Source organism: Cydia pomonella, chromosome 1, assembly GCF_033807575.1.
Source record: "Cydia pomonella isolate Wapato2018A chromosome 1, ilCydPomo1, whole genome shotgun sequence".
In the NCBI taxonomy this organism is placed as follows: Eukaryota; Metazoa; Arthropoda; class Insecta; order Lepidoptera; family Tortricidae; genus Cydia; species Cydia pomonella.
In genome coordinates this window covers 9,958,129-9,983,805 of record NC_084703.1, presented here as the reverse complement: position 1 = coordinate 9,983,805, position 25,677 = coordinate 9,958,129, and the positions used below count along the sequence as shown (strand labels likewise).

General features: G+C 34.7%; 1 protein-coding gene across 2 annotated transcripts in view; it reads left to right on the top strand.

Moving 5' to 3' along the window:
- The window catches only part of LOC133532035 (glutamate receptor 1-like), a 152,380-nt gene extending 127,309 nt beyond the window's left edge, over positions 1-25,071 (top strand). The window contains exons 5-18 of one of the 2 annotated variants that reach the window (XM_061870640.1): positions 3,459-3,712; positions 4,089-4,220; positions 7,512-7,715; positions 12,892-12,999; positions 13,302-13,533; positions 14,221-14,315; positions 14,404-14,571; positions 14,662-14,796; positions 15,495-15,583; positions 16,888-17,038; positions 17,556-17,737; positions 17,894-17,996; positions 18,116-18,397; positions 19,416-25,071. In XM_061870640.1, the coding sequence (XP_061726624.1) occupies positions 3,459-3,712; positions 4,089-4,220; positions 7,512-7,715; positions 12,892-12,999; positions 13,302-13,533; positions 14,221-14,315; positions 14,404-14,571; positions 14,662-14,796; positions 15,495-15,583; positions 16,888-17,038; positions 17,556-17,737; positions 17,894-17,996; positions 18,116-18,397; positions 19,416-19,463 (2,183 nt within the window). In that variant the 3' untranslated portion in view covers positions 19,464-25,071. Of the gene's footprint in view, positions 1-3,458; positions 3,713-4,088; positions 4,221-7,511; positions 7,716-12,891; positions 13,000-13,301; positions 13,534-14,220; positions 14,316-14,403; positions 14,572-14,661; positions 14,797-15,494; positions 15,584-16,887; positions 17,039-17,555; positions 17,738-17,893; positions 17,997-18,115; positions 18,398-19,394 lie in introns of both variants that reach the window. The other variant, XM_061870558.1, reaches the window with a different exon arrangement.
- Positions 25,072-25,677: the final 606 nt, after the last annotated feature.

Genomic DNA, 25,677 nt, shown 5'->3' with positions numbered 1-25,677 from the left:
GTATTTTTATACTTTACCTTCATAAATCAAGTTCTTTTCAGTATGTAAAAAAAATGTTTTGGATTGTATCATTTAAGCTCTTTCAAATGATTTATAACTATTTCAAATCGATAAATTAAGTAATCCTCGAGATAATTGGCGATGTGACAGACAGGCGGATGGACGGACAGAGTCGCACCGCACTCTAAAAAGAAATGTCACCAGTTAATAAAGTTTTGTTTCAGTATATAATTCTCGTAATACCTACTGAAATAACAGTGTTTGAAATCAACAAGTTGAATTTCTTTCTGTAAGTTTTCCTAGATGAAGTTGGAACTTAGCGTTGATTCCTTAGAGTAAATAAGCTTCCGGGTCGTTACCGAGCAAGACTTTTAAAGATAAAGAAAAACTTTTCTATTCGAATTTGGCAGATGTTGCAAGAAGACATTTGAAAAGTTAGTACACTGAATCGCGACGAACGCGACCGCCTAGACGATCCAACTCCAAACATCTAAAGACTTCGTAGTAAGGAATGAACCTCTCCAACTGGAGAGTAGTTAGTAGGTATCTTGTGTATTATCTTAGCTTGTTAGTAACGTTCTTCGCGCACGTTCCTAGCCGAGAAAAGATTTTTGCGGTCCGATTCGAACTTTAAGGTACGTCAAAATTTTCCTAATGATACGATATGAATTGGATGTATCAGTGTCAAAAGTGAAGTTTTTGTTTGACAAAACGGGACTATAGCAAATGTTTGACTTATCTTAAAGTTCGAATCGGGCTTTTGGTATCCTAGTGAAAATGACATTTATTTTATGAATTTGCACGTAACCGTAATGAAGTTATAAATTTAAGATGAATGTCTTGATTTTGTGCAATATCATCAAACATGACATAAGTAGGTATGATTTCTATTATAAATTATCAAATTTAGGTAATCTCTTTTTACACAAACTCACCTCAAATTTAAAATGTAACTATAGCTACTAAAATCTGACAGACAATGTAAAAAAATACCTCAATGTAAAGCCTTCAAAAGCCTAAGCATTTATAAGCCAAAACGCAAAACAAAGGACGGATTCCGCTATTCATCATTTGTTCATTATGCAGCTCTCGATGTGGCACTTTTGTCATAATTTAAGGGTAATATCCGCGAAAAGATTGAAGCGGTGACGAAGACGAGCGAGAAGAGGGTTGACACACGGGTAATGAAGGCTTTATCGTTGGATTTGTCGCGAGCGGACGTCTTCGCCGTTCTATCAAACAACGAATACCTCTATGCCATAAACATTTTTCTAAATTTATATCTACAGTCTGTAATGCGAAACATTATATTGAATAACTGTGACTTGAAGGAGGTTTTTGTTTTTAATTATCTGTAGTTTACGAGTAATCTAGCGTAGAGAGCTCAATCTATACATAGATAAAAACCTATTTATACTAAGTTACAAACGATCTTTTGCGAAAACTTATTTATATAAGGTTAATATTATTAATATTATAAATTGGTATATAGTCGCCATATTTGTACGACTACACGTAAATTTTACCAATAATGATTATAACATATGAGTAGCGTGAGGTGCGATTGCGATATGCGGGCAGTTGATTTTACTGTTTGTTATGTAGGTAACTCCGTTAAGTGCGAATTGGCTACTTGACTGTTTTTAGGGTTCCGTAGCCAAATGGCAAAAAACGGAACCCTTATAGATTCGTCATGTCCGTCTGTCTGTCCGATTCTGTCACAGCCTCTTTTTTCCGAAACTATAAGAGCTGTACTATTCAAACTTAGTAAGTGGATGTATTCTATGAACCGCATTAAGATTTTCACACAAAAATAGAAAAAAAACAATAAATTTTGGGGGTTCCCCATACTTAGAACTGAAACTCAAAAAATATTTTTTCATCAAACCCATACGTGTGGGGTATCTATGGATAGGTCTTCAAAAATGATATTGAGGTTTCTAATATCATTTTTTTCTAAAATGAATAGTTTGCGCGAGAGACACTTCCAAAGTGGTAAAATGTGTGTCCCCCCCCCCCCCCCCCCCGTAACTTCTAAAATAACAGAATGAAAAATCTAAAAAAAATATATGATATACATTGCCATGTAAACTTCCACCGGAAATTGGTTTGAACGAGATCTAGTAAGTAGTTTTTTTTTAATACGTCATGAAATTAAAAAAAAAATTTTTTTTTCAACATACCCATACATGTGGGGTATCTATGGATAGGTCTTCAAAAATGATATTAAGGTTTCTAATATAATTTTTTTCTAAACTGAATAGTTTGCGCGAGAGAACCTCCCAAAGTGAAAAAAAGTGTGTCCCCCCCCCCTGTAACTTCTAAAATAACAGAATGAAAAATCTAAAAAAAATATATGGTATACATTACGATGCAAACTTCTAACGAAAATTGGTTTGAACGAGATCTAGTGAGTAGTTTTTTTTAATACGTCATAAAATTAAAAAAAAAAATTTTTTCGTCAAACCCATACGTGTGGGGTATCTATGGATAGGTCTTCAAAAATGATATTTAGGTTCCTAATATAATTTTTTTCTAAAGTGAATAGTTTGCGCGAGAGACACTACCAAAGTGGTAAAATGTGTGTCCAAAGTGGTAAAATGTTGAACGAGATCTAGTAGTTTAGGTAAGTAGTTTTTTTTTAATACGTCATAAAGGAACCCTTCATGGGCGAGTCCGACTCGCACTTGGCCGCTTTTTTGTAAATAATGTCAAACGATCTTGATTTTCCTGAGGATCAAATGTCTATATAGGATTCATGGCATTTAAGCAACACAAAGTTTAGAAATGAGAGTGAAAGTCTGACGCTCGCACTTGACGATTGAAACGCCTCTAACAAAATGATAAGGTGATGTGACGTCACATCATATAAGTCTGTCCTAAATGTATGGAAGATCAAGGAAATTGCCATTTTGACCCTGAAATATTGCGTTTATGTGTATAGTTGTCATACAATTTATTTTTCAATAAAATGTAAGGAATCGAATGGTACCATTTTCTTTTGTATTATTGAAAGACAAAAAATATTTTTGTTTGTGATTTCGGACGGAGCCTTGTATTTTTTTATAATCTCAATATAATTTTTTAAATTACACTTTTTTATAATGGATGGCTCATTTTCTACCCATTTAACTAAATTTTGTTATAATATTTAACGTGTGTCAAGTACCCAATTATAATCTGATCTAATTTATAATGAACTGATAATTTTACGTTAATACAATATTTCAACATAGGTTCCTGCATGGTCAGTGTAATACGAATATGTTTTAAATAAATGTTCTGTGTTTATTAGGTCAACGTTACGATTGAATAAAATAGCTGATCATAATATTTAAATATCTGAGTAAGCAGTCTAATAATATCACTGAAAAAGTACCTATCCTATCCAACTTAGCTAATATCGACTCACTTCAAACATCGGTAGACACAGCGTGTAACCTATATTTGCGTTTCAGGTTTGCTGCGCCTACAGCAACTGTACCAAAGCCTGCAGCCGGGAAACGCAACGTTCCGCATATCGAACGTTAAGAGGGTGAACAACGCGAGCGACGTGGTGGTGTTTCTCGCGGCGCTCGAACGGCTCGACCGCTGGAGCAACAAATACGTCGTTCTAGACTCCACCACCCAGCTCGCCAAAGAAGCGCTCATTCAACACGTGCGAGACGTACAACTCGGCCGCCGGAACTATCATTACTTTTTAAGCGGATTAGTACGTAATACCCTAATCTCTTTTCGTACTTGCTATCCCGTAAAAATAATAGTCCAATTCAAAATGGAGGTCGGCGAGCTATTACTATTTCGCCATTGCAATAACGCTTATCTGGATTCTCTATTCCATTTTCCATTAACGCTGTAACTAGACTGTAGTTCCCATGACTTTTTGTTAGGCGTGCAGTTATGTAGGTAAGCAAGTAAGCACGTACAGCGAGATGCAAAAGAGGTGTAATTCTTACACACTACGCGTAATTGTTGGACTAAATAAAAACTAACACAACAAAAGAAGTATGAAAAGATTTCGCCTACCTGTGTAAAACATGAAATAAACAAATCAAAGGTTAACCCTTTAATTATTTTTTATTTTGTAGGTGATGGATGACCGCTGGGAAAAGGAAGTCGCTGAATTTGGGGCTATTAATATTACTGGATTTAGAGTCCTGGATTTTTCTAGAAAAATGGTTCGAGATTTCATCGATGAATGGAAACGGAACTCAATATCGGTACGAAACAACAATGTTTTTTTTTTATAGCTATAGAAGAATGCTCGAAATCAAAGTCAAATAATAACAGAACAGTTGTTTAAGTTATGCGATTTTCCGCCAATTATTTCTTTTGTTTACCAAATAGCTTTTGATACCAAAGATAATAATGCTGCTCGTGAAAAATGTCTATTTTTACGGCTTTCGATTAATTTCACCAGGATCTGTTTTTAAGTCGCGATAATGGGTGCAAGATGGTATTATCATGCTCATATTGGAATATATTATTATATTGTTAACCAAGGAATAAAAGGCAATCATTTCTGACGAGATAAATATTTTTAATCGTTTAACTCAGAAATGCACACTTTCACCCCAGTTAAACACTCTATTTTTCATTTCGAACACGAGGAAAGTAAATTACATTTTTGCAAAACATAACTAGGTGCCTAAATATAAACTTGTAGTACAATAACACAATCGTTATATATATGAATCGGGAGTTAAATATCGAAATAGACATGATACCAGAAATCCATTTGGAACTAAACCTTCATTGCAAATTAAAAAAAACTCCCAAGGGCTTGGAAAGTAAAACTCCCTAAGGTCGAAAAGTATCACTTTTACACAGGTAGTTAACATGTATTTAGTACTTAGCTTGTAAGTAAATAGAATACTCTTTGAGTCTAAAAACAATTGGCTTAGCCACTTTAAGGTAATGAATGTTTGGTAAACATGAGGATATTTAAATTATCAGAGTGCGCGACTAAAATTAAATACTTACTACCTCCTATATGGTCCCAAACAGACTATTGGTTCTTTTAACCGCAGATTTTTCAGATACAATGGGAGTAACTTTGGTATCATGATAAACAGATATTAGCTATCCTCGTAACGTTTGCTAATATAATAATTTCTAATTATATTCGATGGAGAAACTTTTTGATCTCCTTCTCAAATATTGTTTTACTGAACAGACAAAATGATTATTGATTGTTTGCTTTATGAACTTCTTGATGAGAGTTTGATTGGTGGCCGTATACGGTACTTAAGTAGTTTATTATTTTTTAACGGTTTAAAATAAAGTAGATACATAAAACAGTTTTTGAGTCAAATGAGTGAAATTTGATTTGAACTATTTACCTATTGAGTGGCACTGAAACGTACCGAGCGTATCAATATAACCTTTTTAGGAAAGTTACCACTGGTAAATTACTCCAGAATCAATAGCCGGCTTGGGAGTAGTATTGAGTCTCGTAACAATCATTTCGAAGTCATCTTCGTATTTACCAAACATTCAGTACTTACGCACCTTAAAATGAAGTCAATTGTATCAGAGTTTCAAGTACAGCATTATTAATAAATCAAAATAATAATAAACATTTGGGGACAATCTTACACATATCGACCTAAACCTAACCACAAATGAAGCAATTCTTGTACTATGGGTATTACTAGGTGACGATTTCTTTTTTTTTTATTTTATACCACGACGGTGGCAAACAAGTATGACATGTGTCATTCGCAATCAAAAGGTAACTTATTGTCGGTATTGCGTTATAGTTATAGCTACCAGCATATAGTTCAAAATATGCTACATCTTTTATATGCAAAAAGAATCATGCTACTAAGTTAAGCACTTATTTTTTGAAAATTTACCATGAAAATGTACAGTTGAGCTGACGAGGGGGGGGGGGTTAGGGTCAGCAAGCATCAGGCGGGCCGTATGCTTGTTTGTCACCGACAATTATATAATGTAAGTAGTGGTTTTAAAATGTTCTTTAATCATTATATTCCTAAATAAATTACATTTAATCTCTAATATTTAACACAATTTGTAAAGTATGATCCATAGAAAATAAAAGCTTATACATAAATAATATACATAAAATTTCTTACAAGATACATGTGGAAAACTTTTCGCTAGGAACAATATTTAAAAAGATATTAAAGCGAGAAAGTACTATAACTATAATCAATTTTTAAAGTCCCTTTTTAGTTTTTTCGTAAATAACTCGTAAATGGTGGCCTGTTGCAATATATATATACATAAATAATGTACATAAAATGTTCTACAAAAAAGGTTCTCTATACACTTTTTCGCTAGGATCAATATTCAAAAAGATATTACAGGGGGAGGGTTAATTACAATCAATTCTGGTCCCGTTTTTAGGTTTTCGCAAATAACTCTGCTCTGTATAGCAAAAAAATGTTCTTATGTATATAAGTAATCTGCATAAAATAAAGAATATTCCATACAATTTGATCTAGGATCAATATTCTAAGAGATATTAACTATTCAAAGAGACAAATCGAGTCTTTGACATTTGCGGCAGCAATGCAGTCGGTAGTAATGTCACGCTGCAAAACTGAAGCAGTAATGCTCCTGCAGTCTGAATTCGTATCGTCACATTTATTTATATTGTGCCTCCTAAATAAGAAGTTTAACCACTAGGGTACTTGATTGTCGATCGTACGGATGATCGTGTCGTGTCGGGTCGTTTAAGCGTGTTTTTTCCTAAGTTACCGCTGGCAATAGCAACTTTTGTACAATATAGGTACACATGATTATTTTAAGTGTCTAAAGACGAAAGACTGTTTCAGAACAAAACAAAATTTCGTTAATTTCGTGTTAAAATCATCGTTATCTCGGAATCCATAAGCAACAATGTGGTACCTTTTGATTGAGAATGACACATATACATATTTAAATAGATAAATACTCGTACATACTTATATATATAGAAAACACCCATGACTCAGGAACAAATACCCGTGCTCATCACACAAATAAATACCCTTACCGGACCTTGAATGCGGGACAATCGGCTTTATAGGCAGGGTCACTACTGTCACTACCCACTAGGCCAGATAGGTCGTCAAATAACCGTATTACTTGTGTAAACAGAATACAAATAGTGTACCTGTAAGATTTTTTGTGAATTTTACCAATAATGGTATATTAACTGATGATGAGATGAGATGAGATGTTTGTTTCTTGGCGTTAATTTGCAACCAGTTTCGAATTATTCGGCCCAAATTGAAAATCGATTCATGATTGGTTAAAATATCGCATTACTCGCCCGTCACACAAATTGAGCACTGAATTGGTCTACGATTGATTGTAATATGAATACACACGTACAATTGTATACTTACCTTACTTGCATTCGTTTTTGTCCCGACAACATTTAGCTCGACGTCAACATTTGCATTTGTAAATGAGACGCGGGAGCATGTTAGAATTAGAATGCTGCATTTCCATATGTCGAGGTATTGTTGGAGGGAAATTGACGAATGTTCTTAACACAGGCTCAGGCAGCGCTGACGTACGATGCAGTGCAAGTGTTGGTGGATGCCATCTTGCGGCTCCTCCGCAAAAAGCCTGACATATTCAGGAGCCCGATCCGCCGCAACGCCAATGTAAATGCAAGCCGTATTTTGGACTGCAACCCTAAAGGAGACAAGATAATTCCCTACGAACACGGAGACAAAATATCTAGAATGATCAAAAAGGTGCGTATTTTAATAATAAACCTGTGGGCGTCCACGTCTGCGAATGCGTGTAGTTAGGTGTTTTTTTTTAAGTGTACCTAACTGTTACTTTTATTCTGGGTTATTCAAAGGTACTCATTATAGTCATCTGACAAAATAATTTGGAAACATTATTTTTGACCTCGTAATTCTGAATAAATTAATTTCAAAAACTATAAATATTACACATTTCTGAATATATCATGAACGTTACGCATAACTTATATAAAAATGACAAAAATTACAATAAGTCCAAAAACGGGCAAATTATTATATGCTAATTAGAATAACTAATTTCATGTCGTATTAACCATTGATATGTGCCAGATGGGGAATAATTTAATAATGTTCTACATCTATAAATGTTTACAACAAAAGAAAGCTATCATTATGAAAAAAGAAAATATACTTTTGGAAAAAAATACATTTTAAAACCTCAGGCCGTCCATGTGTAGCGGAGATGCGACTTGCAAGTGTATTCGCTAGACGTGGACACTCCTTTTAGAAAAAGAGATGTTATGTTCCATGATACTGTAACAACTAAACTAAGGACGCTAAGCACGAAGAATTTTGTACATTGACATGCCGTTTCCTATCTTTATCGCAAGCGCATAATTGTATTGCTGTCACACTTGCACGGTGGCATTGACTGAATGTAGCGTATGTAATTGACCGTAATGGCTGACTTAAATAATCTATTGAAAGACCGATTCAACCAAATCTCCCGGAATACATGGAAGATTTGTAGGCATAAAACATGTAAAAAAAAACGTATTTGGACACTCATGTTGACAAAACGACTGACACATTTATAATACATACAATTCATGAGTCAAGTCACGTCATGGTCCGAAAGTCCACGACTAGTGAATGTAAATGCGAATAGTGGTTTGAATAAACTTAATTATTCATATTATTATCATACCCTTAGTGTAAACTTCCTTCAATCGATTTTTTTGAATAAACACCAGATCAAGGACAGATTTTATTAACAATCATACATAATAAATATATACAGTGTTGTTACTATGACTAGCTTAAATCTAAAATAGGCCCTTGAGGCATTGTACCAAGGTTGCTGGCGGCATTTTCTCGTTGCATCGCAATGAATGAATGAAAAAATCTTGTGCGCGCTGGGACCCCATGGACCTAGAGTCTGATTCGATTATTTGTTCGTTTCTAAATAACATTAAGTATAAGTTGAATTATAAGTCAAGTTATAAGGATTAAATCAATGCTTCAAACAAATACAAAACACAAAGGAATATCTAAATCTTAATTACTATTCACAATAAATAAAAGGCACAATATTTTTTGATTCGATGGACCTTTTCACAATATTTTATACATACGAACATTAAATAAAAATGTTATTGACCACTGGCAGTAAGCCTAAAGGTCAATGTACGAAATTTTTCGTACTTGACGTCCTTACTTTATGTAGGATGTAATAAAAATAAACACTTCAAACAAACATTCAGTGCTGTTAGCCTTATAGTCTAATATATAACTTAGACATATTTTACCAACCCGACTAAGGTTAACCTTATAACCTCCTCAGTTTGTGTTAGTAATATTTATTTCCACCTCAGCTCAGTTTCTAGATCTGTGGCCTAATTTGACTAAACAAACGAATATCTACCATACCGCTTTTTTATTAGTAGGTAACAATTTTACTCCTGAGTTGTAAAATTATGAACGACATCAGACCAGCAAAATTTTACAGATTGGCACAATGTCGCCACTTATTCCAAGAGTAGTTAACATAATGCCCACCAACTCACTACTACTAAATATCTCAAGTCAATTCGACCCCTGTGCAATAACTTTTAGTAATACAGATTAAAGTCATCAAGCATTTAATTCCGCAAACAAAGGAAGGCTTAATTCTTGCCTACAGTTACGATTTGTACTCTATTAGGTATATTGTACCCATCGGCCCTGCGAATGATTGATACCATTCATGTGTATGCCATTGCGAATTAATTGCGAATGCTTCTTTATTTTGTGATTATTAATTGTGATTATTTTAACTACCGTAAGTGACAGAGTTAAAGTCTGGGGATCTTTCACTCTGTTATACCTATCGCTTATGTAAATATCAAACAGATTAAAATGCCGAATTTGGTTGCTAAAGATTATGTAGGTAGTTGTAGGTTTCTTCCAAACTTTTCCAAACGCAAATCTTACCCCAACCTTTCAGTTAGATAATATCTACGTTGAGAAGGGTTAACTTTAAAAAAGTCGTGAGGCAATAAATAAACGTGGGTAGTCCCTTGCTGTGGAATCAGCGTATAATAACGAAGCAAAATTTAAATCGAGAGCAATCACAAAGGGGAGCGCAGGTGTTGAATACGAGAGCTTTTCTTAAGCGCGGTGTACAACGTTTGTATCCCTTCATTACCGCTGTTTTTCATTATTCTCTTTGATAGTATTGATTTTTTTTAAATATAGTAGAATTAAATAGATGATTAAAGTAATAGTAACTTAGACACAAAAGTCCAAATTATTATTGAGTGCCTCCAAGAAATATACGAGACCGGCCAAGTGCGTGTCGGGTTACGCATAATGACGATGTGAAAAAGTCGAAGCAGCAAAAGGGCGTACTTTCACGGCACTTGCGTCCTTTTAATAAAAAGAGAATTCCGATCGATCACGTTCAGAACAATTTACGTGGAAGGTAGTACTTATTTATAGTTCCCTAATTTTTTTTTCTTCAAATTTCCGGTTTAAAAGTTAGAGGAGGGGGGTGGGGGGTGCATTTTAGTACATTCGAAGCGATTATTTTGACTTAATAGAAATATTTCATTAGAAACCTTAAAGTTCGAATGAATACGTTGACTTTTACTATTTTTTTTACTTTTACTTGCATGTATGGGGTTAATGTAATTTTAACTGTCAATCGAAATTGCCGCTCACAAAATACATATACCCATGTTCCCGATTTCATTAAAATATAGCTTACAGTTTTCGAGTAAAATGGTTATGACATACAGACAGACGGACATGACGAAACTATAAGGGCCATTTTGCCAATTTGGCTACAGAACCCTAAAATTGTGAAAGCCAGGGATTTTTTTTTATGGAAACTCGAACATGATCAATTGAGCGTTATTGAATTTTTATCAAACATTACCCCTTTTTGGTAAAATGACGTGAGCCGTGAAGATCCTCCCTTTTGCTTGTTAGTGTTAGTAGGTACTTACAAAAAAGCGTCTTAAGTCTGCCTATTGTAATAGACGGGCGACTTTGAAGCCCTAGCCTGACCATAGAGATATTTGTTGTTTTTATACATACTTCGGCAAAGGCGTTCACAATATTTTTAATTTGTGCAGAAACCATTTTATTTACGTTTTCTCTGGATTCAGTAAAAACCGCTCTTGTTAGAGTTAAACGATATTTTCCTGGAAATGAGAATTGATTAGTAAGCTAACAAGGTTAACCCTAATTAATATATTAAAACGGGTCTTTCACGTAATTTTAAGTCCAACAATGCTCATATTCGCCAGCACGGTTAACTTATCGAAACGGATACGAAACGGTTCCGTCACCGGGAACCCCGGCTATCCCTGTCCTTCATACTCAGTATGTGCTCTTATATTCTGCTGGAAATGGTTCGAACAGCTTCTCCTACGTAGTAAGGAATTACCTATATATACAGAATAGTAAGGAATTATACACGCCTGGACTGATCAAGGACTCCATATCCTTAGGCGAACGCAACACAAGTCTTAGTTTCAAAATAAGGACGGAAAATCGCCTTGATGCAGTGTCCCCGTATTAACATTGTGTCCGATTTTATCTGTCACGCTCCAACCGACACATTACCTCTCGACCTGCTCGCAAAGTTTCACGAGAAAAGGTAAAGAAATGGACCTGCAGAGGAGAACATCAGCTTGGGCAAAGGTGCTTTCGTATGTACGAAAGCAATGCACGATTATCGGTTCAGAATTGCGACCTGTACAGAACATTTTTTCCCAAGCTGAGACGGAGATCTCCGCTAACGCTCGGTCAATAAATATCAACCCTGTTCACGAAAAATTCTGGGCTGGAGAGGAGAACCGCCGGACAGAACTACGAAAACATGTTTGCCCAAGCTTCATAAACTACTGGCTCTTTGAGCTGACGACCTCGCGACCATCCTTGCCTCACCCATTTTCAAAAAGACCAGTCTGTGAATTTTCTAGGTCGTTTGGCATTATATATAGACAGACTTTATTACGGTATTATATCCAGATTTTATTACACCTTAAGTGTCAATCGGCGATACCATATATTTGCTATACTCGTACCACTACATTAAAATGGAGGAAATTGCGAATACTGTAAACAAATAAATGATTTCTTCGTAATCTCGCACTTTTAGTATAGTAATTTAAATATTTTATTTATATCAATTACTAGTCAAAATATGTGTTAATTATTAATATTTCAATGAAAAAAACATTGTAGAACTTTTAGCTTATAAATTCTAACAAAATCTGTTATATTTGTTTACATTATTTGCCATTTATTTTGAACTCCACTTTTGTCACTTACTAATCTACTTGTAGTTTTGCATTTATTTCCTTATGTCATATTTTACACAACACAATCGATCAGTAACATTTAAAAATTCACAACGCTGTCACATTTTTGGGCACAAAAACAAGATACCGAAAAGATCAAAAATCCTACTACAACTTTTTCGAGTGGATTAAGTCCCACGATTCGTTAGTGTACTCCGAGCCCAGGCAGACACACGGGCCGCTGTTCCGCGGCTCTAGCCGGCCGATTAATTAGGTTTCGCCGGTTGACGCCTAATTAACCCTCACTCGGCACCCAACTGATTTACACGTTGATGTGAAAACCCTTCTCTTATTATAGTTTTTCTCATCAGAATAAGGTGTTGTTTGATATGTAATTTCATAAAATAATTATTCTTTATATTCAATTTACGTTTTACTTATATTCGATTTTAAGGCAAGTTATATAAACTATTTTAAACATGAAGCTCGTTACTAATAATTTATACTGTAGAATTGAATTGAATAGATGTCAAATTTGTAATAATTAAAATAATGGTTATTTTTATCACATGCGAAACATCTTCAGATTAAAACAATGTAGGTATATTTAGCTTGATATAAACACACAAGAGTAGATATGTTTGCTACAGACGGAGATAGATGGGTTGACGGGCGTCGTGAGGTTTAATGAGGAGGGCCACCGCAAGAATTTCTCCCTGCAAGTCATGGAGATGACTGTTGAAGGGGAAATGATTAAGGTGAGAAAAATACTACACTTCTTTTTATATCACTACCTTTTTCCCCTACCTGGAATTAATACAATGAGCACTTAAGTATAAGAACAAAACCACTACAATAATAGTGATTACATACAACACAAAATAATTTTATTAAAAAAAATAGGTTTCTACCTCATTCGTTAGCGGGTAAAGCCAAGCATCGTCAAAGAATACAAGTGAACTAGACTGGCTTGAGAGCGCCGAGTTAGAAGTGATTTATTATACTTCGTGTGCCCCTTAACGCCAGAGGTGTGCTAATCGATAAACTATTCCTGCAACAGATCGCAACTTGGTACGACAACAAAGGCTTTGTGCCGGTAGTGCCGAAGCTGCCGGGCCCAAGTATCCCGGGGGTGTACAACAGAAACAAGACCTATATAGTGTCGACCATAGAAGAGCCCCCCTACATAATGCGTCAAAACTCGGACTACGCGGAATTCACGCCTAACGATCCGTACAAGGGGTTCTGCGTTGACCTCGCCAAAATGTTATCGGATAAGTTGGAAATCAAGTGTAAGTGACTTAATTTACTATGTTAGGCTGACAATCAGATTGAAATAATGTTCCTTTGTAGTGATCGGGATGTTCATATTCGCTTTTATGGTATACATGCCGATTCGTGATGATCAGACTTCGATTGTATTACCTTTGATTACCGCGAGTTACTGATGAAATAAAGCTAGTTTAACGGATTATATGGCGTATAATGAATTTAAAATACATCCCGGTGTTTCAAACCCTTTATAGCGTTCATGTTCAAACGGAGACTGAAAAGAAATACCTATATTATCGTTTGTCAAAATTACAATATTCAACGTACACAAATAATGAACAAACATTATACAATTTAAGGCTGGGTATGCATACAATATAAGCGCATTTTAACCAATGAACGTTGGATGTGTTTTAAATTCATTATACGCGAAATAATCCGTTAAAATAGTTTCAATTCGGATTGTCATTCTTATAAAAGTAACTAAAATTTAGAAACCATCTAGGATATATTGTATCAACCACATGTGTTGGGCTGGTTAACGTAATTTATTTAGCCATGGTCCTTAAGATGGCCGTCAATATATCTACACCACGTTTTGGCGAGCGTAATTGTCATTACTAATGTAAACACGGTTGAAGCAGTTAGTTCTGAGTCAACAATTTATATGTCAAATAGCAACAAACTAACTTTAAATTTATTTGCAGACGAAATAAGAGTTGTTAAAGATGGAAAATATGGAAGTGAAAATCCCAAGATTATAGGTGGCTGGGATGGAATGATTGGTGAAATATTACGCAAAGTAAGTTAAATTATAATACAAGTATTAAATAGGTAGGTACAGAGATTTCTAATGCTTACTATTTTTAACCGCATTTTTTTTCTTGTAGGAAGTCGATATGGCCATAGCTCCTCTCACCGTCACTGTTGATAGGGAAACAGTAGTTGATTTCAGTAAACCATTTTTGTCTTTCGACATTAAGCCGAGTCTGAAGAACATTGCTGATGAGCCAGGCGCCATTTTCAGCTTCCTTGATCCACTCTCTACTGAAGTATGGGTAAGATAACATTCAGAAGTTTTATTAAAATGTAAAAATGTGTGTTAGCGTTTATGCAAATAACATTTTTTTTTTTAAATATATTAACAGCTCTGCTTGATGTTCAGCGTATTGGCCGTGACCGTAGTGTTGTTTATTGTATCAAGATTCTCACCATACGAGTGGCGAGTTGTATCCTACACGGATACTCAATCTTCCGAGCACACTGAAGTTGCAACTACTAAGGTAAGACTCGTCTGCACCAAATGAATGGCGGCGTTTAAACTCAAAATTTGCACATATTGTTTGCTACTCTTGTGGATAAAATTTAACTTGCTCATTAGTTTTTGAAGAATAATACGAGTAAACCTCTAGGTACGAGTTGGTGTAGAAAAATGGAATATATTTATCGGTTTTTCCTTTGTCAGTTATACAAAGTAACATCATGAAATTCGTTGCATAACGAAAGGTTTTCTCCTAATCACGGTAAAACATGCTTAGTTATAATATATTAAATAATTATTTTTGCGAGCTGGCAAAAAGACGTGCAAATTACAAACTAGGTAGAAGTGGTAGTATGTATACCAAAGAGTTTTTTGGAACAAATGGTGAAGGAAAACATCGACAAGAAACCGGAATCGGAATAATCTTAACAGGGCTTCGATTTCCCTTTGGGTAATTTTCGTAAAAAAATTGGTTTCTACGCCAATATCCCCAGTTACTTAAGCAAGGAATCATAACAGCGCCTAGATAACATTGTCCGTTCTAAATACTCAATCATCGATACGGAGCTTTGAATTTTATTATTCCCTTTATTCATTTAAAATCTATTATTATACTCTGTGTAACAATTAAAACTCAAAAAATGTACGCCGCTGTAAAGTGTAAGACACTGCAGTCTCTCTTGCCAAATAAATTTTTATTCAAATCGCAAAATGTTTCAGACTACGGTCGTCAACGAGTTCAGCTTTTGGAATTCTATGTGGTTCTCAGTGGGCTCCTTTATGCAGCAGGGCAGCGACATTACGCCGAGGTCAGTGTATATTTTAATATTTGACTGTGTAAAGTATATTAGTCTTGTTCGTTATCCCGATCGCCTTAAATAAACTTAAGTTATGCTTTTGCCGACTAGGATTGTTTTACTACAAATTTTGTAAGTAGATTCCTACTTGGCTGTCTTGCATACAATTACAGTAATCAGTGCACATTTCGCATAGGCATTAAAAATTTGAATTATATAAAATGTCTTATCTGAAGTGGACTTCAATAGAAATGGTAAATATTTTAAACTAACCAATTTATCTTAATTTCTTTGACTCGCATTTTTTGTGGACAACCAACAATCAACAGTTTATAATATACTTAAATCTTTTATTTTTATCAAATACTAGTTAAAATATAAGTTTCTTATTAAAAAACAGCGTACCGTGTTTTTTTTTCCTTGAGTTATTTTTCCATTACTTTGCCGAATTAGAGTAGTAATAAGCTTCTGTAATACGTATTTAATTAATTAGTCAAATAATGTTACCTAAATTAAAGACATCATTCACATTTACATATAGTAGTTGAACCATTAACGGGTTTCTGTTTACTATTAAATAAAACTTCATTTAAGATAAATACATTAGTTGTTCTTGTTTGTAAACTCTTTGAGCTAAATTATAATATTTTAGTCCATATTTCTAGAGCTATAATTTTACATTTCAAGTAAAACTCGCGGTTTGAAACTGAAAACCTAATGGCGAGTGAAACGTTCCAGTCAGTCTAAATTAAATGTAGTTTCAACTGTAAGGCAATGTTATTCAAACGAGCAAATATTGCCAAATAATATATATTCGTTTTAATAGTTTATCTAACGATGCATACAAAATACAAGAAGCAAAATTGTGTTTACATAACACCAATATGATCAATTTATAACAAAAATTCCCACCGATTAATTCTGAATAATGACACTTATGGCGGAGTCTTTAACCACGTATATATTAATGTAGTTTCGATACAAACTTCTGTTTGTTAATTTTTATGTTTGATTTAATGTAAGATTTTAGATATAGAAAATAAATAAAATATAAAACACGATGAATTTTATCGATATATCACCCGCCACGCCTTTTTTTCTCAACCATTTTTAAATTGAGCCCCTAGTTTTATGCCGCCAAACACTAACGCGCTTGTTAAATTAACTATTATCTATCCAAATGCCTAGCCAAGAGACCAAGGTGTCCCAGCAGTCCCAAAGTCCCAAGTGTATTGTATATTAAATTGTGATAAAAAGATGATTTCACTTCAGTCGTATTCATTATGAACCTTGAGCACGTATATTATTATTTTCAGATCGGTGTCTGGCAGAATTGTAGGTACAGTTTGGTGGTTTTTCACGTTTATTGTAATATCTTCGTACACGGCCAGCCTCGCTTCTTATCTCACGCTACAACGCATAAACGAGCCCTCTCAGACGTACAGCAAAGTGGCAGCTTGCCCCGAGGTGAATTTTTTGATATGTATATATTACGCCTATGAATATAAATTTTATAGGTACCTGTAGGTATTAGGGAACATATCAAATTCATTCTTAGTATTTACTTTTAAGTATTCACACTGGTATATATAAATTACGACCTACCTTACGACGACCTTATGACGAGAAAAACTATCCAACCCGGCCACGACGGTACCCGTCCCAAATTCTCGGATATATGCCATATTTGTAACGCTAGGTGCCTTTGACTAACTCTAAAGGGTAAACAGTATATACTTGCACCTCCTAAATGAATCCCTTATGATTTGGGACGCATACCGCTGTGCCCCGGCCACGAGGTCATGGCGTTAGTTTAGCCGCGTAAGTTGAAGCTGAAGACGCCGGCTCGATTCCGGCCTCGGCTAATGGCCATAGCCACTATTTCTTTTTTAGATGACTTCTATTTCAGTTTATAAATTTTATGGTTAAACTATAATAATAAGTAGGGTGTAGTAGTAATGCTAATTATTTTGGTTCTTACCAGGATACTTCTGAAGGAATAAAGAGCATCGCCATACCTCGCAGTCGCCACAATTGGTTAAGTTTTTTACTCGACCACTCTTCTGCTGGTGGCGATGCTGACAAACCATGCGAGATGTTGGTCACTGTTACTAACTCTGGTGTGAAAGACTTTGCTGTAGCTTTACAAAAGGGGTCAGAATTACGGTAAGCATTTTTTATACCCGATCAGTGCATTGCGAAGCTATGCATTGGCGTTTTTAAACAGTGTTTGCACAGCGAAATTGCACAGCCACGGTATTGTTATTCCACGCGCTTTGCTAACGAACGATAATTTGTGGTATACATAACATTTCATTTTAGGGATGGCATCAATTTAGCACTGCAATCTCTAAAAGACAATGGTGAGCTTCAAAAACTCATACGGAAATGGTTCACTAAAGCGGAGTGTGATGTCGCTGAACAGGTATGTCTTAGAAAAGATATATTCTGTAACTGTATAAAACTTAGATAAAGGTAAATTTAAGTGTACCTAAACGAGTTTATATGTAGGTACCTATATTATAGTTGGTTTACGTTTTTTAGAATGTACACGTGACTGAACTGACGTTGGGTCAAGTAGCCGGTCTATTCTACGTGCTGGTGGGCGGTCTGGCGCTGGCCCTGGGCGTGGCGCTGCTGGAGTTCTGCCAGCACGGACGCGCGGAGGCAGCGCGCGCCAACGTGCCGCTGCGCGCCGCGCTGTCCGCCAAGGCGCGCCTCGCCTCGCGCGCCGACCACAAGCCCTCGCATGCCCATACGCATGCCTCCAGGCAGATGCAGCGTGAGCACGAACGACTCGGGTGGAATGGAGGAGCTTATGCTGGAGTAAGTAACTACTTTGAATTCTCATAAAGCTGTAAGAGAAAGGTTATAAATGGATAAACTAATCCCCTTTAACAAAAAAATCTGCAGATATAAATATGTTATATTTTTGGTGCCTTCTATTTTTTTCTAAATTGCGTTAGGTAGGACAGTAGGACAAAAGGACAAAATGTTATCTAATGCATTAATATTTTACTACATCTACTTATATATCCATCTTATTCTGCCGAATAACTTTGTGCAACTGAACATTTTTTCCAAATTTATATCTACCTATATATACATATTTAGAAAAAAAATTATATATACTATTTTAAGTAACCTTAAAACTTAGTAAAAGATCACTATTTAAATGATTACATCAAAAATTGTACATCGATGCCTTGATTTATCTAAATTAACTAAATATGTACACAACGTTTTGTTTTATTAAGAGGATACGGGAGCTGAGATTGAAATATTTTAGGTGAATAATACCCGTCTCGCTAGCGCAAGCGACTCCTAATACTAGCCGATAAGGACAACGCCAGCATAGGCGAAAAATCGTGCGTAAAAATTTCAAAATCCATATTTCGTACTCGACTGTTTCCACCTCCAAAACTTAACTAAATGTAACAAAAGTTTGAGATCTAAATGGTAATAAAATTGTCTGTGTCAGACTGTTTGGTTTTTAGGCAAATTTATATCAGTTTTGAATACCATACTTCTCTTTGCGGCCTAGTAAATTAGGCCGTTTTTGCGAATATATAAAGTGCACTAGCGCCTTAACAAAATATTATTTAAAAAAGCAAAACGGTCCGATACAGATATTAATAATATAAAATTTGTGTTAAAAAATCATTGCTCTAGCTTCAAAAACCACGGAGCAAACAGTCGAGTACGTTTGTATGGAGAAATGATCACTCCTGTTGCCTCTTAAATGCATATCCGTTACTTTAGCAGATTATTCATAAAGCATAAATTTGTCACTTTCGATAGTGAGTCTAAATGTTTTTAACAGTACTACACGCCCGCAAACCAGATCGGCCAGGAGGAGACGGCGTTGCACGCAAGCTTCACGCAAGTGTGATCCGCGGCGCGGGAGCCCGGCCCCGCGTGCCGCGCGTCCCACTCCAAGCAGTCCTCCAACGTGGATCTCTATCAGCTGTAGGAACACGGACACTGCAGCAAGATTCACCGCGACCATGTCGCAAAAGAAATGCTCAGAGCAAATTTCCTATTCAGTGACGCTGAAATTGTCGTTATGTACATTAGTGAAGAACAAAATGTATCACGTCGAATCAACTAGCTTCAGCTTCGATTGAATTCGTACGGAACATTTTTTTCGTAGCCTTTGCACAATATCACCCACTCTCATGCCATGCCATATCTGGTGGCTTCCAGTGCAGGACTAGCATAATTTATGTATATCTAAATGGTATAACAATTCATTAACCAATACATAGGTGTAACAGATGTCGTTAGATGCGTACTCAAAGTAATCTTCCCTTACTTCGGAGCTTTGTGATACTGGTGCTTTTTGTTTGGTCCGATTTCACAAAACATTGTTAAAATTAGCATAGTAAAGTCGTAACTCAATCATGGTAATATAATGCCAATTGAGAAACTTTCTAGCCCTCTATACATTTTAGATTGTAATTCCCGTCCCGTTTATTTCCAAAAATGCCTGGCGGTTTTAACCGAGTAGATAAATATCAGGGTCTTAATAATTACGTGTTTAGTAAGTAACTTTTTCAATCAGCGATATAATTTTATATTCAGTAATTGTCAAGTTATAGCAGGTAGTGAGGGGCAGATAACCGTTAATGAAGGCGAGTTATCGCGGTCGGCGGCACGTTGACTCGCTAATTACGTTCCCGTTTTTACTGAAAACAATCTGAGATAAATTTAATCTTTATAGGTATCCTATAAATTCTTAAGTCATTTACATTACAATAAGTTTGTTATAGTAAAAAGATCAACATATAAGAAAAATAATCAAATTACACAACCATAATAGTGGTAAGAAGTCGTAATAGATGTTAGCTATAATTATACAAAAATAATGGTCTATCTTCTTTCACGTGCGTCACATGTTTAATACATTCAATAACGTTAAGTTTACGGATAAATTACTTGAACTGTTTATAATTTTATATAACAAATAATTTAAGCATTTATTTTTCAGTCTATGAAAATTTGATCTAAGAGACCTCTGGCTAAATTCACATAATTTAAAAAGTGCGCTTTGACGGAAAAATGGAGAAGCGGTAAGATGGAATTCTAAATTGTAAGATAGCGGAATTGCGTTCTTATTTATTAATACACGAGGACGTCTTACTATACTTAGATATTACTTTACAGTGCTAGAGCAGTCCTTGTGTATTACTAAGTGGCGATCGTGGAAGTGTGATAAATGATAATTTTATCATTAGGTTAGGTATTCAACGAATGTGTTACATTCACGCATAAAAAGTAAATCGTAAAATGTTTGTACAACATTATATAAATGTTCATAATAAAACATTGTTTGGAGAAAAAAAATGAATTCCCATAATTAAAATAAGTATTTACTCAGATTGTACCATCTGCTGACTGGCCGCTGTAGTGAATTGAAACAGAATGCGTAACAATCAAGTATATAGTAAAATTATCATATCAATACTTAAATATGTTTTAAACATTATGATATTTATGATTGTGGGAGGGTGGTGGGTTCTTCAATTAATGTTTTCCTAGCATTATAGCTTGTTTCATATATTTAAGCGTCCGTCCTATGAAACTGCTTACATAGAACCTGTTATTGATTTAAATTGATTTAATTTTATAATTTTGAGTTTTTTGTTGACTTAAAAAGCCATAACATTACAACATCCTTGATAGTTAAGTGTCCAATGTCGTATTCAGCCTGTACACATTAATTTTACATTGATCCGAGACAAACATTCTTACTATGTAAGTTGCCTATAACTATTGATAGCGTATCAATCAAGTAACAGTGGCAGAGCTGTATCGCCTTCATCCATAGATTTTCTTGATTCAAACCAACCCTACCTATTTCAGGCCGAAACTGCAAAGAAAACTTTGTCTACAGGGTACGAAAAAAAAAATCAAATTATTCCAGTCCGACGTAAAAGTTCGATGCCCCGGTTAGTAATATAAATTTTGTTCAAATACAGCTTTACCTATGTAAACAAATGAGATATAGATTATAAATGCTTAACAACGTTATTTAATATTGTAGTGCTCCTTAATTTTTTATTTTAGTGCCGGTGCGTAGTTTTAGTAAACTATTTACGGTGATCCAAAAATATAAAGTTATAATAACAATTCATTTTCCACAAGGTTTTTGTTATGCAAGATACATACTTGTATGAAGTAGCCATAGATACCATTTTTTATACCAATTAAGCACCATTTAGAGGTTTGTAACTATAAAATTTTAATATTTTATGTTATCCTATAAAAAAGATGCTGTGGTGGACTGTAATGAATAATAGGGGAATTTTACCTTTGACATTGAATTTAGTATAAATTTTTTTTTATGCTGCCAACGTCTTTGGTACTAAGCCGCAGGGTCCATTTTTAGATTTATTTTAGATTTAATTTAGTTTGCTTATAGTTTTTATTATTAATTATAATCATTGTACTTAATCAAATTAATGGAAATTTATTATCAATATTAACAATAAAATGAGAAAATCACAACAATGATGTACTACAACCTATCTATGTGAACCTAAAGTAACGTATGCCATTTTCTTTATTTGGTCAATATTTGAATTTACAAATATAATAGACAAAAATAAGCCTTATGCTGCAGGTTTGCAAAGAGTCTGGAACACCAATCCTAAAAACTTACTAACACTGAAATAGCTACACTCTTTTTGCGTGACATTGGTGTGTTTTATTAGCATAACTACTGTTTAAACGTTTCTTTTATTTTTAATATAAATGGGTCAATTATCTGCAGTATAAAAATGTAAAACAAATTAACCCTTTAATAACTCTAATAGTTATATAGATGTTTCAATAGCTCTTTATACTATTAAACAAATCGGTGTATTTTTATATGGGGTTAATTTGTAATTAGCTTTGTATGAAATTATTGCAAATTCTAAAATCTTAGCAGCCACAAAATCATCGGCAAATGAGTTCAAATTTGGCACATAGATTACTACTGGCGAAATGTCCCGGCTGATTTCATAACAGAAAAAAAAAACCGGCCAAGAGCATGTCGGGCCATGCTCAGCGTAGGGTTCCGTAGTTACTCTTCCGTCACAATAAGCTAAACTGGAGCTTAAAGTATGGTAGACTGTTAACCAAGGGATGAACTGTGGGTGTACGTCTTTTTACTATGAAGGGGAAACTTTTTGCGATAACTCAAGCTAAACTGAGCTTAAGCTCTACATCCAAGATTTTTTTCATATTTCTTGGACCTATGGTTCAAAAGTTAGAGGGGGGGGGGGCACATTTTTTTATTCGTTCGGAGCAATTATTCGGAATATATTCACTTTATCAAGAAATGTTTGTTGAAGACCCCTATTAGTTTTGAAAGACCAAAAAAATGTTCACCCCCACTTTACGTGTAGCGGAGGTACCCTAAAAAATTAAATTTTTAGATTTTATTGTACGACTTTGTCGGCTTTATTGATTTATATATCCATGCCAAATTTCAGCTTTCTAGCACTAACGACCACGGAGCAAAGCCTCGGACAGACAGACAGACAGACGGACATGGCGAAACTATAAGGGTTCCTAGTTGACTACGGAACCCCAAAAAGGGAACCTTGTGGAGGTACAATTTTATATTACCTTCTTATTTTTATTTTCTCCATACAAAGTTGAACCATAACCTAGTAGGAACTTACTTAAAAATATTCTTTGTAACACTGAAACGCCTTTTCTCGTAAAAATGGCTTATGTTTAACCGATCACCAAAATTATATCACCAAAAATATATCTATATCTGATTATCGAAATTGTGGAATTCGCAATCATTTTACTTGCTAACCTTTTTAAAGCAAATAATTCCAAACTAATCATTGCGATTTGTCAAACAAAAACAAGGCCATTTGCGAGATGCACTCGCGCTCTGAAAGTTAAATGCCATCAGCACTCAGTTTTATTCTTAAAAAAGTATTTCGCAATTGTGTATTGATTATTTATTTTGATATTTTGCAGTAAAGTTTTATTTACCATCACACCCAAAGGTTCCGTAACCGGTTCCAACCCGGGGACAATCCTATTACTAAGCTTTCACTGTCCGTCCGTCCGTCCGTCTGTGGAGAAAAAATGTGTTTCTCTATTTCCGCTAATAACAGCCAAAATATAATAATTAGATAAGTTAAATACTCGTAAACGTCATACGTCGTCGTTATAACTTAATAGAAGTTTGACGTATAAAATAACACCTGCATCCTGTAGGCTGTCAAAATCGCTGCCAACTTATCTTGGTCTGACTCTAGATTTATTTTGTACATGAACTAAGTAGCCTCTGGCACTGAAAATGTTAAACTGAACGCCCTTCCATTGTGATCTTGAAATGTTCGAATTAGTGGGGAGCGCTAATTTAAAATTGATGTTTCGACTTCCAAACACCGTTGACTTGTCCATAAATTATCGTAATAATTGAGGTAGGAGGAAAAAATCAAATATCAAATGAAATATTCGGTAATAACCGCTATCTACACGTTGGTGCCAGAGCTGGTGGTTGTGATATTAAGGAAATAATTTTGTCACGATAAATATTTCGTCTAATCTGTAGTCTAATATTATAAATCTACTGCATTCATTTCAAACATTCAGGATGGATAAACATTTTTAATTTCGACACTTTACATAGTGTACATGAACTTAATTTTGAATAGCTTTAATATTAATTAAATTTCAATCCGAGAGTTAATTACTGTTAGTTCGAGGTTACAAAACTAGTAGATGATTATCCGGACAGACTTGAAGTTTGATCGTGAGTGGAATGGCTGACCGTGCTACATCCGTCCGTCAGTAGAACATTTGATTCGAAATTCAATTCGAAGGGTTTTTAATTAAAGTATATTGAAAACCGAGTCTGTAACATTTGTTACTTATGTTAAGGCACGAGTTCCCACCCAGGTGGTTGAGGATATATTAATAATAAACAAAAAATACGTAATTTTTTTTGGTATTTAAGGATAACACGATTTATAAAAGGTATTTTCTTTTCTTTTTTACAAAGGGGGATCGGCATGAAATAGGTTGGGAACCCTTTTTAATTTCCTCGCGGCAATGGTCACGTAAACTCTGTCAAATATTAAATAGTATACATGTATTAAATTTATAAACATAAGTCATATGTGTTACCTAAATGTTATTCTTCAAATGACTGATTTACATAATCGTTTCACTAAAGTAATCATAAGGTAGATATTTCAATATATGTTATCGTTAACATAACTGAGTCTAATTAGCTATGATTCGATTGATAATTGTAAGTTAAGAAATAGAAATATGTAGTTAAGGAGGCACCTATCAGGTGAACATTTCATTTTATTCGATTGATCACATGATCATAATTTGACGTATATATTGTAACCAAGGATTAATTAGTGGTGTATTTATTTTGTATTAGTGTTATGATAAATTTATCTACGAGTATATGCCAAGACTAATATTAATGTTTGTTATAATAAAAGTAATTAAAATTGCGTAATTCGTCACCGTTTGTTTTATTTATTTGTCATGATGTAAATATCTCCATGGGTTTAAAAGTTAAAGTTTGATTTATCATAGACTTAAGTCGTTTTTTTTTTTGAATGATTGACCCTAATAATAGGGTCAATCATTCAGGGTCAAACAACTAAACGTTAAAAAAACTTTATTCGACTACGGTTATTTTCGTAAAAACATATATTTCTCATTAAAATTATTTTACAGATATAGCCTTTGTCACCGGCATTACTTAACTACTACTACCTACTGTTACTAACAATGTTATGGAAAGTAAAAATACTGAAATAAATAAAATTAATTGAGTTCAATTATAAAAACGAATCGATTGACATTGCTGAGCCGATTTTGGAAAACCTTTTTACCCCACTACGAAACATACGATACCTAAAGTAGTATCCCTCATGCACCGTACGTAGACTGCTAAAATAATAACCCTTTTCGTAATCGTATAGAGGGCAACTACTGATAAGACATGAAGATTTTTATAAATAGATCTACCTTTTATTCGATGAATAGATAATGAATGAAAGTTTAGAATGGCTAGACGGCTTTCCCGCATAACTAGACGCCGTGTGAACGTTTTGCTGCCCCTA